Source organism: Emys orbicularis, chromosome 1 (assembly GCF_028017835.1).
Source record: "Emys orbicularis isolate rEmyOrb1 chromosome 1, rEmyOrb1.hap1, whole genome shotgun sequence".
Taxonomy (NCBI): domain Eukaryota; kingdom Metazoa; phylum Chordata; order Testudines; family Emydidae; genus Emys; species Emys orbicularis.
In genome coordinates, this window is record NC_088683.1 from 31,362,592 (window position 1) to 31,384,621 (window position 22,030).

Here is a 22,030-nt window from a genome sequence, read left to right on the forward strand (position 1 = left end):
GCATAATGAAATCACATGCTCTGTTATTCACAGTCTGAGCAATTGAAATGAAAACTGCCACTGTCTCCCCTAGGTGACCTTAGCTGATATCACCCTCCTGAGGGTAGTAGAGGCGGCAAGGGAACAGATGCTGCAATGATGCCAGCAGAATTAATATTGGAGTGGTGTGGGAAACTGTCCTACTATGGTGGAAGAAATAAGGCAGCCCTCCCCAGAAACCTTCTGCAACAGATTGCAGAGTACCTCCATGAAACTTTCCTGGAGATCTCTATGGAGGATTCCCAGGCCATCCCTCTGCACATAAACTGCTTTTTCCATGGGGCTCCCTCTGCCTAGCTGGTGCAGCCACTGAGAAGCAGATAGCCATTGTACCTCATCATTTAAAAAAAAAAATTAAACATAGAGTAAGAACATGACCCCACAATATTAGTTGGAGTTGCATACTCACCAGAGATGCCTTTCCCGGCATCAAACTTGGCCACAATGCTGTTCTGTGACTGGCTGGATTGTTCCTGGGTTTCAAACAGCTCCTGGCTCTCTGGGAGAATGGATCCCCTGCTCACTTGTCTCCCATTCTCCTTTTCCTTATCCTAGTCCAAGACCACCTCAGTGTTGCCTGTGGTGGCCTGGGACGCCGACTCCTCAGGTATCCACGCTGCTCTTCGGGGTTGTGGGGTTGTCACTGGGAATCGCATGTAGCTCGTAGAAGTGGCATGTCTGCGCTGCAAAACCAGAATGACTGGTCCCCTATGCCACGTGCAATCTTTTCGTAGGTGTCTACATTTCTGCGGCTGGATCAGAGCTGTACCTGTACAGACTCTTCTTCACACAGACCAATAAGATCCACCACCTCCTGTGTACTCCGGGCTGGAGCGTGTTTGGGACATTGAATCGCCATGATCCACTTGGCTGGTGAGCTCTTCACGCTGAACAGACAGGAAATGGGAATTCTAAAGTTCTTGGTGCTTTAACAGGAGAGGTGCTGTTTCCTGCATACCTGGCTGTTGAGCAACAAAGTTGAAAACATTCACCAGAGCAGTCACAGCGGAGTATTGTGGGATACCTCCTGGAGGCCAATAAAGTGGACATAAGCAAGGCACTGTCTACGCTGCCTCTTCGTTGACCTAATAACATTGATTTAAGCACTACGCCTCCTGCGGAGATGGAGTAGTTAAGTCAATGTAGCAGGCGAGTTACATCAGCAGAATGGACGTGGTAGGGTAGACACAAACTTCATTAAATCGACCTAAGCTGTCTTCAGTCGACCTAACTGTGTAGTATAGACCAGGCCTAAAAGGTTAACAGGTCTGTTAATGCTTCTCTCCAGAACAAGGATGAGGCAACCACTTGGATTTGTGAATCCAGGCAGACATCTTACAAAAATAATTTTCGCTCACTGCTGCCTTGGGCTTTAACTGAACCAGTAACGTATTGCCGAAAGGCTCTGGTAATGTAAGGAGAGAAAGATGCATCAAAATGAAGTGGAAGTTTGTGTGTGTTCAGAATAAAGAGGATCTTTGAGAACCTGAATTATACAACTTGGACTCAAGTGTTCTCTTGAAGCATTGGTAGGGAGGTGAAATTGGTGTGTGTTCCTGGTCAGAATTATGGGGAGCTGTCCTATTTGGATATCTTGGGAGTAATCATCGCTATAAAATGAAAAACTCTCAGACTTTGTCACACTTTTGTGTACGTGTGTTTTTGTATTTTATTACTTGTGTTAATACAAAACAAATGTTTTAGATCCAAAATCATCAATAGAATGCATAGGAAGTAATATGCAAAAATTACAAATACATTTTAAAATGAAATTGAAAAGTGCTTTTACCCTTGCCTCCTACAAAGGTTCTTATACCATGTTTATTGCCATAATATCTTAGCACCTGAATCTTGAGTTCATGGTTCTATGTTTCTCCTATGACATTAAATAACAGCACAAGCACCTTCAACCTTGTAAGCCATGGAGGTCCCTGCCCCATTTTTAAAATATGTGTAATGTTATCCTTTGGAACAGGTGACACTCAGAACTGGAATTCAGGTCCTGAAAGGTTTTTCACTTTTCAAGTTCTAATTTTAACTGTTTGTCAACATTAAGCTTATGCATGTGTCCTATTAATTTAAGATCCTAAACAGTCTCTCTTAAATTTATTTATAGAAGTATTTTGTTCACCTTTACATCTAAAATAAATCTTAACAGAAAGCAAAGAATCCTATTAGAAAAAGTAATAATGCTTAAATTCTCACTGTTTCTTCCTCAGTGTACTGAGACGTACTGTCACCCTTATTACTCAGTTGGCCAAAGAGATGGGAATTCAGGTAGCTATGGAAATTCGAGTAGCAAATACTAATGAAGCTGCCAGAAAATACATGGAGGAGAATGAAAAGTTGCAACAGGTATTTTGATTTCCTTTTTAATTATCTTTTTAAAAGGAAATAATTACAGCAAAAACTGTATGAGCTGTAAGACCCATTGGGTATGTCTACACTGCAATTAGACACCCATGGCTGGCCCATTCCAACTGACTCATGCTCGTGGGGCTCAGCCTAAGGGGTTACAGTCCTAAAGCCCAGACTCCAGCCTGAGCCCTAAAGTTTACACTGCAGTTAACTAGCCCCTTAGGGCTCCTCTCAGTTGTGGAGCTGATTTTTGGGTGGGTTGACCTAACATGAAAACCATTCTTCTGCATAGTTCAGCCCACTACCTACCCATCATTTGTATGGCTCGGTCATATGATGCCAAAATATTAACAAGGGTTCTTTGTCTCAAAAACTTTCCATCTCAGTCAGTGATGCGTTCCCTGGGTAAGTGCTCTCTCCTTACTCTGCACAGGCTTGTGTAGGGGTTCAGAGCATGTTTGCGTCTCCTCTGGCTGTTAGTAAAATGTCTGAGCAGAGAAAGTGCTCCAGACTCCCTTGCAGTACCAGCTCTTCCAACTTTGATACCAGCAGGAGGGGGTGGGCTGCATAGGTTTCAAGATTTCCATTCAGTTTACGGCAGCTGTTTGACCCTACCACCGTGATTGCCACCTCATGCTTCTAGAACAGTGGTCCCCAAATTGTGGGGCATGCCCCTCAAGGAAGACACAGATGAATGTTCGGGGGGGGGGCACACGGTGAGGCCCAGGCCAGCCCCCACATGCGCCAGGGAGGGATCACCATGCTTTCAGCCCCACTCTGCCTTCAGGCACAGTTCCGCCCATAGACCATCTCTGCCCTCATTCCCTCTCCATCCCCAGGCCAGCTCCATCTCAAGCCCCAGCTCCTACCCCATCTCCAGTTCTGCCCCCAACTCTGCCTTCAGCCCAAGTTCTGCTGCTGAGGAAGCCTTAGCTGTGCTGTAATGGAAGGGGACATGGACGGATTCCCTTACTGGTAAGGGGGGGTACAACTGTAAGAGTTTGCGCACCACTGTTGTCGAACAACGTGCAAGGGGGGATATGCAGGAACTATGAGTTTCATCCCCTATGATGGCTGATGTGATTGATCTCTCTAGTTCGCATGTCTTTCTGCAAAGGATTTTTGAAACACACATTTATATAGCACTCTTCTTGAAAGCTGTTGTTCACTGATAAGAACAGCCATACTGGGTCAGACCAAAGTATCCTCTGGTCCATCTAGCCCAGTATCTTGTCTTTCAGCAGTGGCCAGTGCCAGGTGCCCCAGATGGATTGAACAGAACAGATAATCATCAAGCGATCCTGTGTCGCCCATTTCCAGATTCTGGCAAACAGAGGCTAGGGACACCATCCCTGCCCATCCTGGCTAATAGCCGTTGATGGACCTATCCTCCATGAACTTATCGAGTACTTTTTTAAACCCTGTTCTAGTCTTGGCCTTCACAACATCCTCTGGCAAGGAGTTCCACAGGTTGACTGTGTTGTGTGGAAAAAATATTTCCTTTTGTTTGTTTTAAATCTGCTGCCTATTAATTTCATTTGGTGACCCCTAGTTCTTGTGTTATGAGAAGGAGTAAATAACACTTCCTTATTTACTTTCTCCACACCAGTCATGATTTTATAGACCTCTAGCATATCCCTCCTTAGTTGACTCTTTTCCAAGCTGAAAAGTCTGAGTCGTCTTAATCTCTCTTTATATGGCAGCCATTCCATATCCCTAATAATTTTTGATGCCCTTTTCTGAACCTTTTCCAATTCCAATATATCTTTTTTTGAGATGGGGCGACCACATCTGCATGCAGTATTCAAGATGTGGGTGTACCATGGATTTATATAGGGGCAATATGATATTTTCTATCTTATTATCTATTCCTTTCTTAATGATTCCCAACATTGTGTTAACTTTTTTGACTACCGCTGCATATTGAGTGGACGTTTTTAGAAAACTATCCACAATGACTCCAAGATCTCTCTCTTGAGTGGTAACAGCTAATTTAGACCCCATCATTTTATATGTGTAGTTGAGATTATGTTTTCCAATGTGCATTGCTTTGCATTTATCAACATTGAATTTCATCTGCCAATTTGTTGCCCAGTTACCCAGTATTGTGAGATCCTTTTGTAGCTCTTTGCAGTCTGCTTTGGACTTAACTATCTTGAGTAGTTTTGTATCGTCTGCAAATTTTATCACCTCACTGTTTACTCTTTTTCCAGATCATTTATGAATATGTTGAATAGGACTGGTTCCAGTACAAACCCCTGGGGGACTCCACTGCTTACTGCTCTTCATTCTGAAAACTGACCATTTATTCCTACCCTTTGTTTCCTATCTTTTAACCAGTTACCAATCCATGAGAGGAACTTCCCTCTTATCCCATGACAGCTTACTTTGCTTAAGCGCCTTTGGTGAGGGACCTTGTCAAAGGCTTTCTGATAATCTAAATACACTATATCCACTGGATCCCCCTTGTCCACATGCTTGTTGACCCCCCCTCAAAGAATTCTAGTAGATCAGTGAGGCATGATTTCCCTTTACAAAAACCATGTTGACTCTTCCCCAACAAATTATGTTCATCTACGTATCTGACAATTTTGTTCTTTACTATAGTTTCAAACAGTTTGCCCAGTCCTGAAGTCAGGCTTACAGGCCTGTAATTGCCGGGATCGCGTCTGGAGCGATTAGGTTACATCCACAGTTAGTAGTTCTGCAATTTCACATTTGAGTTCCTTCAAAACTCTTGGGTGAATACCATCCAGTCCTGGTGACTTATTACTGTTTAGTTTATCAGTTTGTTCTGAAACCTCCTCTAATGACACCTCAATCTGGGACAGTTCCTCAGATTTGTCACCTAAAAAGAATGGCTCATGTTTAGGAATCTCCCTCACCTCCTCAGCCGTGAAGACCAATGCAAAGGATTAATTTGGTTTCTCCGCATTGGCCTTATCGTCCTTATCGACTTCCAAGGTTGCCCAACACTTTGCTTGAATGAGGCTCATGTAATAGCATGAATTGATTTAAATCAAAGGATTTAAATCACAGATTTTAATAATGATTTAAATAATCAGTTTTAATCGTGTTTTGCTCGTTTTAATCATACTTTTTAGTTATTTTCCTAACAAAGTTGATTCTCATTGGTTGGTAACCATTAAAACATGTTGATGTGCAACTAAAGATAGCCTTTACACTAAATTTGATGTTTTTTTGCTAGCAATACACATTTATTTAAGCAATTATATAGCTTAACTTGTATTCAGATTCTTGATTTATGCGTTTATTCTTTACTAGATGAATTTTTATTTGTGATTTGTGTCGAGCTCTATTTGGATGGAAGTTCAAAATTGATTAAAATGCACAAAACCAGCATTTAATTATTTTATTAAATCTACCTTAAATATGCTGGATGCACTATTTTTTATGTATCAAAACATGGTTTGCCTTTCAAACTAATTTATTAAACAAAGGAAATATCTGTAGTTAGTAAATTTAACTGATTAATTCTGTTCACCATGTCTTTCAGAGTTTTAGAACTTGTAAATCTCATCCTCTCACATTTAGTTTTCATTCATAGATTGGAAGAGGAAAAGAAGTTTCATACTTTTTCAGCTTCTAGTTGGTTTCCTAACTCTGAATGAACTAATCATTGAACTGAACTAGTTCTGAATAAACTGAAATGAGGAAAATGGTCTCTCTGCACTTGCAGAAGAGGCCACTGCTATCAAAAGCTGGCTTAGTGCATCAGTAGACTGTGGTTCCAAATTGCTTAGCCAGTGACTTCCACCAGTTCAGTGGTTTGACTTTCTTTAAAGCTTGGCAGCAAATACAAATTGCTTAATTTTATTTTTTAGTATTTAATCGAAATGATTTTAATTCATTATAAGAAGTTTAGGCCTTCTCATAGATGATTAATTTCAGATTTAATTGTCAGTATGTTTATTTTTTAAAAAGAGACCTGTTTTCAATTTAACTAAAAATCCAATTTAAACTAAAACAGATTTTTATTTTTTCTTAAATTTTTTTAATCTACCATGTCATATAATCACTTACACAAACATCTAGTATTATGTTAGCTATTGGCATGCTAGCTACTTCCATTATGGCTGTTACCTGGGGATTAGCTAATTTGTTTATACACTTACAATTTAAACTTTTCAAAAAATATATTGTTTTAGGAAAAGTAGAAACAAAAGGTTTAAAATTTGCCATTTGAAGTAATCCTTTGGCTGGTTCAATATATGGTATTGTTAAGGAAGGAAAATTAATGTATTTCATCAGTGTTGTGTAACATAAGGAATTTTGCCTGGCACTAACTAGTTGGATCTCTGTAGGAAAAAGTTAAGCAAGAAGTCAAAAATACAAATTTTGGCAGTTTTGTTTCACAACTGAGATTCTGGTCAATAAAACACATTATCAAAATAGAGTTATCTAGAGATGTATTGAAGCATACCTTCAACGTAAGTAGGCGGTAACAGCTTGTGGAGCCAGGAACCATAACTGTTTTTTGGTAACTCTTACATATGTGAACAAACTTTAAGATCAATATGTACTAGAAAGGATACACAAATTTATTGGTAATTTGGGTAGGTGTCTTGTAAGGAAATAAGATCAGTAGAAAGAACAGGGAGTACTTATGGCACCTTAGAGACTAACAGATTTATTTGAGCATAAGCTTTCATGGGCTACAGCCCACTCTCTAAGTGCCACAAGTACTCCCGTTCTTTTTGCGGATACAGACTAACACGGCTGCTACTCTGAAAGATCAGTAGAGTGGATTGTAGGCAAGTCTTTGTGTAGTCCATGATTCTGTGTTCATGGAATTTGGCATTTTGCCAAACTACCATAGAATCCCCTGTTTTGGTTGGGAAATCTGCCATTTTGCTCTAGCCAGATGCCTGACATCTTACATTTTCTGTCCTGCTGTGTTGTGGCTGCAGCTTCATCTTCCTCTTTCTGTGCTGCTTGTGCTACAAAGGGGACTGTGTTACATAAGCAGCACATTCTCCCCTCTTGCAAATAACAGAGTCAGAAAGCAGAGTAGCTCTCCTGGCTCATCAGGATCTTCCTTGCATATCTCTGGAGGTGTGTCCCCTGAGGGGAGAACTGTGGCAGCCAAGGGCCATGTTGGTGGGTTGCAGGTGCTAGGCAGAGCTCCATCCCGCTTGGGATGCAAAGTGTAGTGGACCTGGTTTAAGATAGTCTGGGTCCCTGGGCACACAATGACAGGAGGGTCCCAATGGCTCTGCCCCTGCACTAAAGCCCCACCCCCCACTTGAAGTGGTGGTGGAATAAAGTCCACTGCTCCCACAGAGAGGTGAGAGCAGAATCATGGAGTCCCTTTCTTAGCCTGGCAGGAATGGCATCAGGCCCCCCCCCTTCTGGAGAATAACAGTTGCAGCATTTGGGATTACTCGCTTGCCCCCAGAAAAGCAAGGGTGGCCCAAGTACTTACATTAGCAGCCAGGGTGTATCTACTTCAGTGGGCCAGGCCTGCTGCTGTCTTCCCCTCCTGTCACACACACAGTCCTCTGCTGAGGTAGCTTGCAGGGATTGGGAGGGCCGGGGTTGAATTAACATTCTATTGAGGAAAAAATGGGCAATTCTACACTCAGAGCTGGTGTTTGTCTACAGATTTGGGTTACCTCTACAACCATGAGGGCTAAAAAAAAACCCTTTTTACTGAAAGTTGAGATTCTGATATAGCCAAATGCTTTCAGGAGCTGGGTCCATAGGTATGGGCCTACAGTTGCCTATTCTTTTGTCCAGCCCTGGAAGCATGTGTATGTATCGGTCAGACTCTCTGCATATGGACACACTTCACAGCCGAGGAGAAACAGAGTTATGCCAGTGCCCCAGCTCACTAGTACAGCCTCTGTGGGACACAGTGCTCTCTCTACAGCCCAGCTCTGACCTCCGAGGGTCCCACTGTCAACCAGAGAAGGATGGAGCTTTGTTCACTCAGCTGGGTACTCGGTATTTATTTAACTCAGCTGGGTACTGTCCCTACAGAAACCTTAAACACCCAACCATATTGGGAGTAACCTTCCTCAGCAATAAATTATGAAAAAACAAATTAACCTAATGAACACTGCCTCAGAACTGAAGGACACTTGCTCTGAAATTGTGTGGTGGAGTATAAGGGGCCAAGGTTAGAGGTGACAAATCCATAATCAAACACACTACCTCTTACATTACTAACTACTCCTTCAACATTTTATTTGGTAGCTCCTCTTTCACCCGTCTTGGATGATGTCCCAAGATTTTTATCAAGGGCCTTTGCTCTGCTCAGAGTATTCAGGAGAAAATCTCATTTGATCTCATGAGTTCAGCTCTTTTTCCTATGTACCTGACTCTTGTATCTACCTCTTTACCTTTGAATGATTTGTATGTCCAGTATCCTATCTCCATCCTCTGTCGCTCTGCACAAGAAAATGTGTTGCTCCTTTTCTTCACCTAAAAGCTTGCCTCTTCCCCTGCTCTCCTTAAATGGGACAGTTCACGTTCATGTGCTTGATGTGGGAGGTCAGATGAGCGGAGGATTGAATTTCTTTGAAGGGAGAATACTGGGGAGGGAGGAGTAGGCGCATGGGAAAGGAAGTTGTAGGAGAAATGAGGAAAAAGAATCACAAGAAACAGTGACTAATCCTGGATATTTTATCATTTTATAATTAAGGCACAACAGTTATTTAATTGCTTGAAATATAAAGATTTATAATAGCAAGTACAGTAGGTACGTAACTTTTATTTAGTGCCTACTACAGCTTTTGTGGGGACTTCCAGGTGCTTCGCATTTCTGGAAATAAGATAAAGTTGTATTTAAGTACCTAAACATCTTATTAATATAAAAGGTTAAGTGATGACTTGATCACAAACTACAAGTATTACCAGGAGAAGAGATTTCTGATAATAGATGCTTATTTTATCTGGCAGAAAAAGGAATGATGAGATCCAATGTTTGGAAGCTACCCCTGGACAAATTCAGAGTAGAAATAAAGCACAATTTAACAGTGAAGGTAGCTAACCATTGGAGCTGCTTACCAAGAGATGTGGTAGATTCTCTATCACTGGCAGTCTTTAAATCAAGACTGGATCTCTTTTATTTTCAAAGAGATGCTATAGTTTAGACACATTGTGGGTTTGATGCTGAAATTATTGGGTGAAGTTCTTTGGCCTATGTTATGCAGGAGGTTATAATAGACAATCCTAATGGTCCCTTTCAACCTTAAATGTTATGACTATATTTATGGATGCTTCTGTTTCGGGGTTTTTTTTTTTCCAGAGGTGCTAATCTTTTATAGCTTCCTTTTGACATCGGTGGGAATTGAAGACATCCAGCACATTGTAGGATCAGGGCCAATGTTGTTTGGTCATTTGTATTACTATCTAGCAGTAATTTAAACTAATACTAACTAAACTCACGATTTTTTTTTTTTTTTTTGGCTAGGCGTTGAATGAAAAAGGGAAGTGTGAAAATGAACAGGCTCTAGAAGAAGACAATAAAAAACTGAGGAAAGAAACAGAAAAACTGAAAGCGGAATTAAAGAAAACTTCGAATGGTAACTTTTTTTTTTAATTGCTTTCTTTTTAATGAGAATGACTTGGCTTTCTATGCCTGAAAGCTTGGTCCTTAAATTCAATAGTCTAAGAAATGTCCTAACAAAAATATCAGATTCATCATATTTATATATTCAAGTAATTTTGATTTTATTTCCTTTAAAAAAAAAAAAAATTTAAGCTCACTTGATCAAATAATCCCTGGTGTAGGTCAGGTGAACTCCACTTACTTAAATGGAATTTGAGACCTTTGTAAGCAGGTGCTTTTGGCCCAGTATTTCAGGTACAGTCAATGTCACTTTGTCTTACAGTAAACGTGTTATGCAAAGTTGTATGTTGTAAACAATTATACTGTAACTAAGGCACTAGAATTATAACCTTGAGCTGTTTTAATTCAGTGGGGTAGGTCTTGATATCAGTGTGTTACACTGTATAAGAATGCAATTTACAGGTACTAAGATAACCTTTTACGTCTTGTAATATATAACTAGGCTTGGCAGAATTGCGATTTTTACTTTTTTAAAATTTTGGTGGATAATATTGATAATTTGAAAGCATTTTTCTGTTATCGATTTAAATTTTCACTTGCAGGAAATTATGGAGGGGTTAGACAGTAAGGACAGAAGTTGAGATTTGTAGAGAGGTCAGCTGGGGCTCGTCTCTCTCCGAGGCGGCTGGGAACCACACCACCTCACTAAACTCAGGAAGATGTCTTGTGGGCAATTAGTTCGGCCGTGGGAGTCTTCCTCTGCAGCCTTTGTGAGGGTAGAACTAAACACAGTAAGCCCAGGCCCTAGGTCAGGGCGGGGCAATGGTGAGTCAGGCCCTCAGGCAGGGGCTGAGCAACTACAGTATACAACAGTCAGCCCAGGCCCTAGGTCAGGGCGGGACAATGGTGAGTCAGGCCCTCAGCCAGGGGCTGAGCAACAACAGTATACAACAGTCAGCCCAGGCCCTAGGTCAGGGTGGGGCAATGGTGAGTCAGGCCCTCAGCCAGGGGCTGAGCAACAACAGTATATAACAGTAAGCCCAGGCCCTTGGCTCAAAAGAGCCTGGGAGATGCGGAGAATGCCACCCGCGAGTTGGGTGGCAGGGGGGACGCAGGCCCACCCACTCCACTGTGTCCCAGCCCGGGGCCCTAGCAGCGGCAGAAGACCTGCTGCTGAGTCAGTGGGGATTCATAGATTCTAGGACTAGAAGGGACCTCGAGAGGTCATCAAGTTCAGTCCCCTGCCCTCATGGCAGGACCAAATACTGTCTAGACCATCCCTGATAGACATTTATCTAACCTACTCTTAAATATTTCCAGAGATGGAGATTCCACAACCTCCCTTGGCAATTTATTCCAGTGTTTAACCTCCCTGACAGTTGGGAACTTTTTCCTAATGTCCAACCTAAACCTCCCTTGCTGCAGTTTAAGCCCATTGCTGCTTGTTCTATCCTTAGAGGCTAAGGTGAACAAGTTTTCTCCCTCCTCCTTATGACACCCTTTTAGATACCTGAAAACTGCTATCATGTCCCCTCTCAGTCTTCTCTTTTCCAAATTAAACAAACCCAATTCTTTCAGCCTTCCTTCATAGGTCATGTTCTCAAGACCTTTAATCATTCTTGTTGCTCTTCTCTGGACCTTCTCCAATTTCTCCACATCTTGCTTGAAATGCGGTGCCCAGAACTAGACACAATACTCCAGCTGAGGCCTAACCAGCGCAGAGTAGAGCGGAAGAATGACTTCTCGTGTCTTGCTCACAACACACCTTTTAATACATCCCAGAATCATGTTTGCTTTTTTTGCAACAGCATCACACTGTTGACTCATATTTAGCTTGTGGTCCACTATAACCCCTAGATCCCTTTCTGTCGTACTCCTTCCTAGACAGTCTCTTCCCATTCTCTCTGTGTGAAACTGATTGTTCCTTCCTAAGTGGAGCACTTTGCATTTGTCTTTGTTAAACTTCATCCTGTTTACCTCAGACCATTTCTCCAATTTGTCCAGATCATTTTGAATTGACCCTGTCCTCCAAAGCAGTTGCAATCCCTCCCAGTTTGGTATCATCTGCAAACTTAATAAGCGTACTTTCTATGCCAATATCTAAGTCGTTAATGAAGATGTTGAACAGATCCGGTCCCAAAACGGACCCCTGCGGAACCCCACTTGTTATGCCTTTCCAGCAGGATTGGGAACCATTAATAACAACTCTCTGAGTACGGTTTATCCAGCCAGTTATGCACCTACCTTATAGTAGCCCCAAATTGTATTTGCCTAGTTTATCGATAAGAATATCATGCGAGACCGTATCAAATGCCTTACTAAAGTCTAGGTATACCACATCCACAGCTTCTCCCTTATCCACAAGACTCGTTATCCTATCAAAGAAAGCTATCAGATTGGTTTGACACGATTTGTTCTTTACAAATCCATGCTGGCTATTCCCTATCACCTTACCACCTTCCAAGTGTTTGCAGATGATTTCCTTAATTACTTGCTCCATTATCTTCCCTGGCACAGAAGTTAAACTAACTGGTCTGTAGTTTCCTGGGTTGTTTTTATTTCCCTTTTTATAGATGGGCACTATATTTGCCTTTTCCAGTCTTCTGGAATCTCTCCCGTCTCCCATGATTTTCCAAAGATAATAGCTAGGGGCTCAGATACCTCCTCTATTAGCTCCTTGAGTATTCTAGGATGCATTTCATCAGGCCCTGGTGACTAGCAGGCATCTAACTTTTCTAAGTGATTTTTAACTTGTTCTTTTTTTATTTTATCTGCTAAACCTACCCCCTTCCCATTAGCATTCACTATGTTAGGCATTCCTTCAGACTTCTCGGTGAAGACCGAAACAAAGAAGTCATTAAGCATCTCTGCCATTTCCAAGTTTCCTGTTACTGTTTCTCCCTCTTCACTGAGCAGTGGGCCTACCCTGTCTTTGGTCTTCCTCTTGCTTCTAATATATTGATAAAAAGTCTTCTTGTTTCCCTTTATTCCCGTAGCTAGTTTGAGCTCATTTTGTGCCTTTGCCTTTCTAATCTTGCCCCTGCATTCCTGTGTTGTTTGCCTATATTCATCCTTTGTAATCTGTCCTAGTTTCCATTTTTTATATGACTCCTTTTTATTTTTTAAATCATGCAAGATCTCGTGGTTAAGCCAAGATGGTCTTTTGCCACATTTTCTATCTTTCCTAAGCAGCGGAATAGCTTGCTTTTGGGCCCTTAATAGTGTCCCTTTGAAAAACTGCCAACATTCCTCAGTTGTTTTTCCCCTCAGTCTTGATTCCCATGGGACCTTACCTATCAGCTCTCTGAGCTTACCAAAATCGGCCTTCCTGAAATCCATTGTCCCTATTTTGCTGTTCTCCCTTCTACCCTTCCTTAGAATTGCAAACTCTATGATTTCATGATCACTTTCACCCAAGCTGCCTTCTACTTTCAAATTCTCAATCCTGGATCCTGGCTGCAACACACTGACATGGGTTCTGGCAGTGCTGCAGCCAGACTAGGATTGGCTGCCCCCGGGCTACTTCCAGACTCCCTCTCTTTGAGGTACCTGGGTCAGGGTGGTGTCCTCAGGGGGGGGTCCAGCACCATGGATTCCTCGGGATAGCTGGCGAGGGGCAGGCTCGGCACCTCCTCCGGGTAGCTGGTGCGGGGCAGGCGAACGCAGTCTTCTCCTTAGAGATGGGGTCGAGCGGGATCTGCCAGTACCCCTTACTGAGGTCGAGAGTGGTGATGAAACGGGCCTAGGCAGCCAAGCAGTTCATCCACATGGGGCATAGGATATGCATCGAACCTCAAGATGGTGTTACTTGCCGGAAGTCTATACAGAAGCGCCGTGTTCCATCAGACTTGGGTACCAAGACCACCAGACTGCGCCACTCACTCTGCGACGGCTCGATGACTCCTAGGGCTAGCATGGCCTGTGCTTCCTCCTTGACCTCCTGCTGCATTCGGTGCGGCAGGGGCCTGGTCGTCTCCCAGATTACCTTCCTCGTCTTGGTCTGGATGGCATGATGGATCAGGGTCATGTAACCGGGTAGGACCGTAAAGGTTCTCCTGAAAGCCTGCAGGAGACATTGGGCTTGCTTTCGCTGCTCCTCCATGAGCGTGTCGCCCAGCTGGGGGCCTGCGGGGTCCTCTGACAGGGGCGCGCGGGGACCCAACTCTGGTTCTGGCAGGTAAGGGTTAATAGGCCCTCCCGCTTTCGCCGTGGTTTCAATAGATTCATGTGATATCGCTGGGTCTTCTTGTGCCGGTCAGGCTGGTGGACCTCAGAGGTGATGGGCCCCACCTTCCGGACCACCTCATAGGGTCCCTGCCAACGGACCAGCAGCTTCGATTTGCTCGACGGTAGGCTCAAAGGCACAGATCCACGCTTCCTGGTTATAGGTTCGTGCCTGGGCTTCCTGCACGGCTTTTAAGTTTTCGCGTGCTCCGGCCTGAGCGAGGTGCTCCTGGAGCTGGAGAACGTACTTCAGGAGTCCCTGGGTTGGCGACGGAAACTGCTCCCATGTCTTCCGCATTAAGTGTAATAGGCCCTACGGGCGACAGCCATATAGTAGCTCAAACGGGGAAAATTTTGTTGATGACTGGGGTACCTCGCGGATTGCCAGCAGTAAGGGCGGGAGTAGCTGGTCCCACTGGCGTAGCTCTTCTGAGGGGAACTTGCACAGCATTTCCTTCAGGGTCCGATTGAATTGTTCCACCAGCCCGTCAGTCTGTGGGTGGTAGACTGAGGTGCATAACTGTTTAACTCCCAGGAGCTCACATACCTGCTGCAGCAGCCAGGAGGTGAAGTTGGTGCCCTGGTCTGTTAGGATTTCCTGGGGCAGGCCCACTCGAGCAAAGACCTTCACTAGTTCGCTGGCGATGGTTCGGGCGGTTGTGCTCCGCAATGGCATGGCCTCGGGAAAACGGGTGGCATAATCAACTATGACCAACACATACTGGAATCTCGCGGTACTTCTCGGGAGCAGGCCCACCAGGTCCATGGCCACCCGCTCAAATGGCATCTCCACTATGGGCATTTGAACCAAAAGGGCCTTGGGTACCCGTGGGGGAGCCACTAACTGGCACTCCGGACAGGAGCAACAATTGTTTCTCACCTCCTGGTGAACGCCGGGCCAGAAGAACCGCGTCAAAATCCGGGCAAGGGTCTTTTCATGGCCCAAGTGCCCTGCGGCAAAGATGTCATGTGCAAGCTTTATTACTGCTCGGCGGTGGCACCGAGGCACCAGCAGCTGGGTCAGTGGTTCTTCCGAGCGGGGATCCCGTTCCACCCAGTAAAGACGGTCATGGCTTAGCTCGAAACGGGGCCACTGATTTGTGCGATGTGGGTCAATCTGTAGGCCCGACTGAAGGCGGGGTCTGCTCTTTGATTGCGGCAAAAGTCGGTGTTAAGTCAGGGTTCGACAGCCAGCCCAGGCAGGGGGTCCCACGGGTTCCTCGGTCCCTCCCTCGGGGTCCGGGTCCTCCTCCTCCAGTTGGACCTCGGGGTAATGTCCTTCCAGCGCAGGGGTCGAGCGGAGGATCTCCTCAAATGCCAGTCAGTCATTCCCCAGGATCACCGGGTAGGCTATTCGAGGTGCCAGGCCGACTATCATCCGTCGTGTGACCCCAGCCACCGTTGGCGGGATCTGGGCACTGGGATAGGGCCACATGTCGCTGTGGATGCATTGCAGCCGGATCGTCCCCAGGTGGGGGTCGGCCCGGAGCCCCAAGGTTTGACGGATTAGCATCTGGCCACAGCCCAAATCGATCAGGGCCAGGGTTGGGTGGTCCCCGACAACTACTGGAACCATGATCTTGGGGACCTGTGGCACCCGGGCCCAGGTCTCTCCCACACAGGTGTGGCTGAAGCTGCATTCCATCTCAGTGCAGTCACGCTGCAAGTGTCCATATTTCCTGCATAAAAAAACAGGTCCAAGTTCTGGGCGACCACCCCGGGTGGGGGCTCCCATCAGGCCCCTGGGGGGATTCCGATGGTCCTCGGGAAACTTGGCACTTGGGCCGTGGATCCTTGTCGAGGTGAGAGTTCGGGGCATCTGGCCTGAAGCCCTGAGTGAGCCTATTGCCCGCGTGGGAGACTCCACACTTCGGTCTGAGCGCCCCCTTTCTTTTCAGGGTTAGGGCGCTCTGGCCCTGGGGTGTGGGGTCTGGTAGCTGGCCGCACTGACACTTCAGCCGTGAGGCAGTCTTCCATCAATGCTATGGCGGCGGCTAGCGTCGCTGGCCGATGGCGAAGCACCCAGGCCCTTCCTCATGGTGGGAGGATGTGTACGAACTATTCTAAAATAATTTGTTCCGTGACCTCGTCCGCGGTCCTCCTCTCTGGCTGTAGCCACCGCTTGCACGCTTCCTTCAGCTCTTGGGCCACCAACCGGGGTCTGGTGCATGTGGGGTAGGTCTGGCTCCAGAAACACTGCCAAAAGGTTTCTGGGCTGACGTCCAAGGCGTCCAGGATTGCTGCCTTTACCTGGCTATAGTCCCTTGCATCCTCTGTAGACAGCCCTCTGTACGCTGTTTGGGCTGTCCCGGTTAAGTACGGGGTCAAGAGAGTGGCCCATTGGTCAGGGGCCCACCCTGCAACCAGCACCGCTCTTTCAAAAGTGGCTTGGGGTCGTCATTGGGTCCCATCTTGGTCAGCCTCACCGGCGCAGTGATGCAGGGTGACCCAGCCGTGTCTCCTGGCTGGGGCTCCGCGGGGTGCGGCAGTGCCGTCGCCAGCTGCTGCAGGCATTGCCGCTGCTGTTCCTGGTTCTGAACCCCCAGGTGCTGTTGCTGTGCTCCCATCTGCTGGATGAGCTGCTGCTGGAGCTGGAGCTGGGCCGCTTGCTGTCACTCCTGGCTCTTGGTCAGGAGCTTGATAAGTTTGTCCATATCCATGGCTCTTCCTGGGGTACGTTCCCTCCCCCAGACTGCTTCTCACAGGGGTCGAGGGATCGTGCCCACGTTCTCCACCACGTGTAGAGAGGTTAGCCAGGGCTCGTCTCTCTCCAGAGTGGCGGGGAACCACACTGCCTCACTAAACTCAGGAAGATGTCTTGTGGGGAATTAGTTCGGCCGTGGGAGTCTTCCTCTGCGGTCTTTGTGAGGGCAGAACTAAACACAGTAAGCCCAGGCCCTGGGTCAGGGCGTCGCGATGGTGAGTCAGGCGCTCAGGCCCTCAGGCCCAACAGTATGTAACAGTAAGCCCAGGCCCTTGCCACCTGCGAGTTGGGTGGCAGGGGGACTGCAGGCCCTCCCACTCCACTGCATCCCAGCCCGGGGCCCTAGCAGCGGCAGAAGATCCGCTGCTGAGTCAGTAGGGATCCTGGCTGCAACACACTGACATGGGTTCTGGCAGTGCTGCCGCTAGACTAGGGTTGGCTGCCCCCAGGCTACTTCCAGACTCCCCCACTTGAGGTACCTGGGTCAGGGTGGTGTCCTCAGGGGGGTCCTGCACCATGGGTTCCTCGGGATAGCTGGCGTGGGGCAGGCCCGGCAACTCCTCCAGGTAGCTGGCGGGGGGCAGGCTTAGCAAGTCCTCTGGGTAGCTGGCGCGGGCCAGTCCTTGGGTTTACCACAGGCTGCTGGGGTTTCCCAATCCCAAGCTAGGCCGGAGGCGTCGGGCCTCCCCGGCGGCTGCCCTCTCAGTGAGCTCTGGGGTCGGGCCTTTATACTTCCAGTGCCACGCCTGACCCTCTGGGGGGCGGGCTCAGAGCTCCCTGGCTCCGCCCACTCTGCTGTTGGGAGGGACTCGTCTCTCTCCGCGGCGGCAGGAACCACACCGCCTCACTACAAGATTCAAAAAGTTAGTTTTATAACTTTAAAGCACAAATTGTCAACATCAAATGTCAAAATATACAAAGAAAATATCCTTAATTTCTTAAGCAGCATTTTTCTTACTTTGCCTGTCTATACATTTTGATTAGCATCGATGGAAACATTTTTCATTAGTTTGTGTGTCCAGTGAAATTGACATAAACTTATATTTACTGATTACAAATCTAATCCTTCCAAGCCTATGTATAATCTTCCTCCTCGTACCAAAAAAGGGATGGTATATGAAAAGTTTATTCTGTGCAGTGTACCTTTTAAACCATAGATACAAGGTAAGCCCTTACTGGAATTCTGACTGTGTGTTTTATTTTTTTAAACTGTAGAGACCTTAGCTTTTCTTTTCTTTTTTTTCTTTTTTAAAAGGCGGGGATGATGTGTTTTGTAGCATGACACCATATGTTATCAGCTACCATGTTTAAGGTTTAGGCTGTCAGAACTGCTTTCTTGGTTAATTGACAGTGAGACAAAAGCAGATTTTACCTGTTTGAAGATGTCCTATTTGGATCTTTCAAGGTGTGTGACATTTCTGAACACCCACCCATCTGAAATTAATGTTTTAGATAACATCACTTGTGACCTTGTAAAGATCAAATAGATGCAATCTAGTCCAAAAATATTTTTCCTTGATGATATACAGAATGCTGTCACCATAAAGTAGCAGTACTCCTGAGATCACAGAGTGGTCAGTGTCTGTCTAGAGTAGTGTGCCTTTGCTACTAAACTGCACGAATAGCAACTCCAAACGCTTAATGAATCATAGTTGTCAGTTCTAAACCTGAAGACAAATTAAAACGGCAGAACAGCGGTTTTTAGTTGGGCTTGATGCATTAATACAGCAAGAATCCATTATTTTGAAAGGGGGGGGGGGTCTCCTTTACCCTTTTCCCTGCCAGGCAGGTTTGATTGTGGGTTCTCCGTCCCCTGCTGTTTCCTTACAGAAAGGGAAGAAAGGCTTCCTTTGAAGTGACAAGCTCGTTGAAAGGAGAACATAAATGCATATGTGTATTTATACTGGCAGGGGATAGCCTTAATATATACAATAAGCTTTTTAGCCAGGAATGTAATAGAAAGCTGGGGTGAAAGTAGGTTTATCACATGCCATCTCAGCTGCAGTCCCTGCGGGGGTTTTGGGGGATGTCCTTCAGCTAAAGTGCACCAAAAATAAGTCTCTACAAATTCAGTTTAAGAAGTTGTATTGTGAGGAATCCGTTTCTGACACTGTCATATGCACAGGGTTAAAATTTGGTTAATAACCATGGGGAGATTCCTAGGCATCTCGATAATACAAATAATAAAGGTCACCCTGCCAGGGTATGTCTCTACACTAGATTTTTTTTCCCTAACCTTGAATTGGTTAATTGCTATTTAACTTGAGGTGCGTAACATGAATGTAAAAGCTAGTGTGGGCACACCTCACACGTTTGATCCAGGCTATATTTTTTTTCAATTTTTATATCAAGTTATCGAGGTATGTCTTTTGAAATTTCAGAATATAACTTCCTTAAAACTGAGCCATGGAATGTGAAACTTCATGGTTTTTAAAAGTAAGACCAGTGCATTAAAACAAGTTTTTCAATGCATTATTTTTAATAATCTCAACTTTGATCTTGCTTATCTGGGTTGCGCTTCGGTGAGCTCTCATGACTGAAAAATCTTTGAAGAACCTTCCATTTCTTCCTTTGTATTTGCATAGTTGCAAAGTAATGTCTCTTTGAAGTTTCCTTTTACCTAATCATGACAGGCCTAAACCACAAACAAAATTAATGGAAAAACCCTTTATGGTTTTTCCTAGCCTTATTTTGGTAAAATCCGGTATGGTTTGGCTAGAATATTCAACTGCTTTAGAAGACTGTTTTTGCTCTTTGAATGGCAAATAAACTGTGTACACAGCATATTACACCAGACATCTCTTGCTGTAATATGAAGCTGTTCATGAATCACTTTGTACATAATGATGGAATCCTGTGAGTGGTTCATTTGCATTAAACAGTGGCAGTACATCAAGGCACCCTAGTGCTGCCGTACGTAAAGTTTCAGTCAGAATTGCATTTAGAACTAAAATCCTTCTGTTTGACATTTTAATAATAAAATTTTGCATCCAGATCAACACAGTAACTTTATGGGAAAGGTGAACTTTTATGGTTTTGGTTCAATGTGAGATCTATTTGAATTTTCTACTGGAATCCAAATACTGAAGGAGTGTTTTTTGGAGGCCCTCTGAGGAGCAGTCTCTTAATCATATGAAAACTACAAACTGGTGTGTGAGTTTAAAACACACCATTTTTCCTAGAGAAGACGAGGCCAGAATTCTAGATAAGGGTTTTACCTAAATCTGAGAAAAAGTGGGAGAGGAGGTGACAAAGATTTCAGACAGTTTTTTGTTGTGTTTTGTTCTGGTTTTCCCATCCCCATTTAGGCCTCTTTTTTTTTTTTAGCAATGCTATGGAAGTGAAGGAAAGGGGGCTTTTATTTTTCTTTATTACAGACCCACATACTGAGGGCTTTACAGGCACCCAGCAGTGGGTTAGCTAGCACTTTCAGAGCATAAGTCCATTTTTAGCATACCTGGACATGTAATTACATGTCCTTGGAGAGAAATTCTGAGATGGTAGTCTATAGATGCACATACATATTATGAAGACCGTTTCACTACTATCTTAAAATGACTGAGTGCTGCCAGGATTTAGTAGTGGTGATGTAGACCTGATGATCATGAGTGACTGACTGACTGACTGACTGACTTCTGGTATGATTTTCTGTATAAAGCCAAAAAAATGAATCCAGAAAGAAGAAAATATTTCTCCTTTTGCACACAGGTACATTTCAAGACTATAATTGCTTATAATAGGAAAGTTTTTATCTAAATTCTCAAGGGCCCTCAACCTGTCTGCTAGCATTGTACTTACTACCTTTTGCATGTAGACAAGTTTACTTATGGAAAACTTGTACATACAAATTTGCAGGGGAACTTCTCGAGGTTATTTCTGAAAATGTGACGTTTCTTTGGTGTGTTTTAGTTTCCTAAATTTCAATCAATAGTGAACATAATAGCCCTACATACTGAAACAACATAATACACTATTTTGCTAGTGCTATAAATTGTCTAAAAACCCACAATGAAATAAACCTGTCTGAGTTTAATTTGTAGGACTTTCCTTTTCTCAGCTATCCTTTTCATGAATGCGTTAGAAAAGTCTTGCCTAGTTGAATACATTTAAATGACTATATATTAACCTCATCCACCTTGTCTATATATTAACCAGGCATTTGTCTTATCTATCCTTTCTCACTTATGGATCCTGTATGTTAGGGAACTATTGAAATGTGAAGTATTTGTTGTTCATGATCATGGGCCCTTTTCTGAGGGAAGTACAGCAGAATTGACCTGCTCCTTTTCCTCCTCAACTCCCCTTGTCTTCTGCAGGCACTGCACTAACATCTAGTAAAAGCTACCGCTTTATTTACCCATAACAAAAAGTTATACAGATTGACAAGTATTAATCAAGCATTGCAGCAGAACAGATCCCTGCCAAATTCCTCAGTAGCATGTGGACATCTCATGATAATGCTCCATTCCATATGATTTGCACCAAATGTTCTGCCTGTATCTGAGAGCACGACAACCCTTCTGCTCTTCCATTCCTATATATTTTCATTAAATATGACCCTTCTTCCATACCAGACTCCATCCATATCAAAGCTGTTCCACTACACAGAATAAGAAATCCAAACTAAGAGGACACAGAACCCCACTGACATGTTCTCTTTTTTTCCTGCCAACCTTCCAGCCACAATAAGCAAAAGGGGTAACATGTCTGTCTTTTTCGTTGTTTAATGTGGCATTCATGTTTTACAAAATGTTTAAAGTGTGTGTGGGGGGGGGGGGGGTAATTTTGAACTTGATGATGGGTAAAATTTTCAAAAGTGCATTTGGTGCTTCGAAGCTTAAGTTTGTCACTTTTGAAAATGAGATTTAGGGTATGTCTACACTGCAGCTGGGACTCGTGCTAACTCAGTTCAAGCTAGTGTGCTAAAAGTAGCAATGGGGACGTTGTGGCACTGGCTGAGACTTGGGCTGGCAGCCTGGGTCCAAGCTCAGACAGGTAGCCCAAGCTGCCTCCAGTATTGCAATCTACACGCAGACATTTTTAACACACTAGCGCAAGGTGAGCTAGTGCAAGTCTGTCTGCCCACACTGGGAATATCACCTCCCAGCTGCAGTATAGACATACCCTCAGGTGCTTTTGAACACATTATATTTACATAGACACACACA

At 44.6% G+C, this 22,030-nt stretch overlaps 1 protein-coding gene across 3 annotated transcripts in view; it reads left to right on the forward strand.

Annotated features, from left to right (window-relative positions):
* Window positions 1-22,030, forward strand: part of DUS4L (dihydrouridine synthase 4 like) — an 88,319-nt gene that overhangs the window by 51,248 nt on the left and 15,041 nt on the right. For all 3 annotated transcript variants that reach the window (XM_065397913.1, XM_065398084.1, XM_065398170.1), the window contains 2 exons: window positions 2,259-2,394; window positions 9,836-9,947. In XM_065397913.1, coding sequence (XP_065253985.1) covers window positions 2,259-2,394; window positions 9,836-9,947 — 248 coding nt within the window. The remainder of the gene's footprint in view (window positions 1-2,258; window positions 2,395-9,835; window positions 9,948-22,030) is intronic.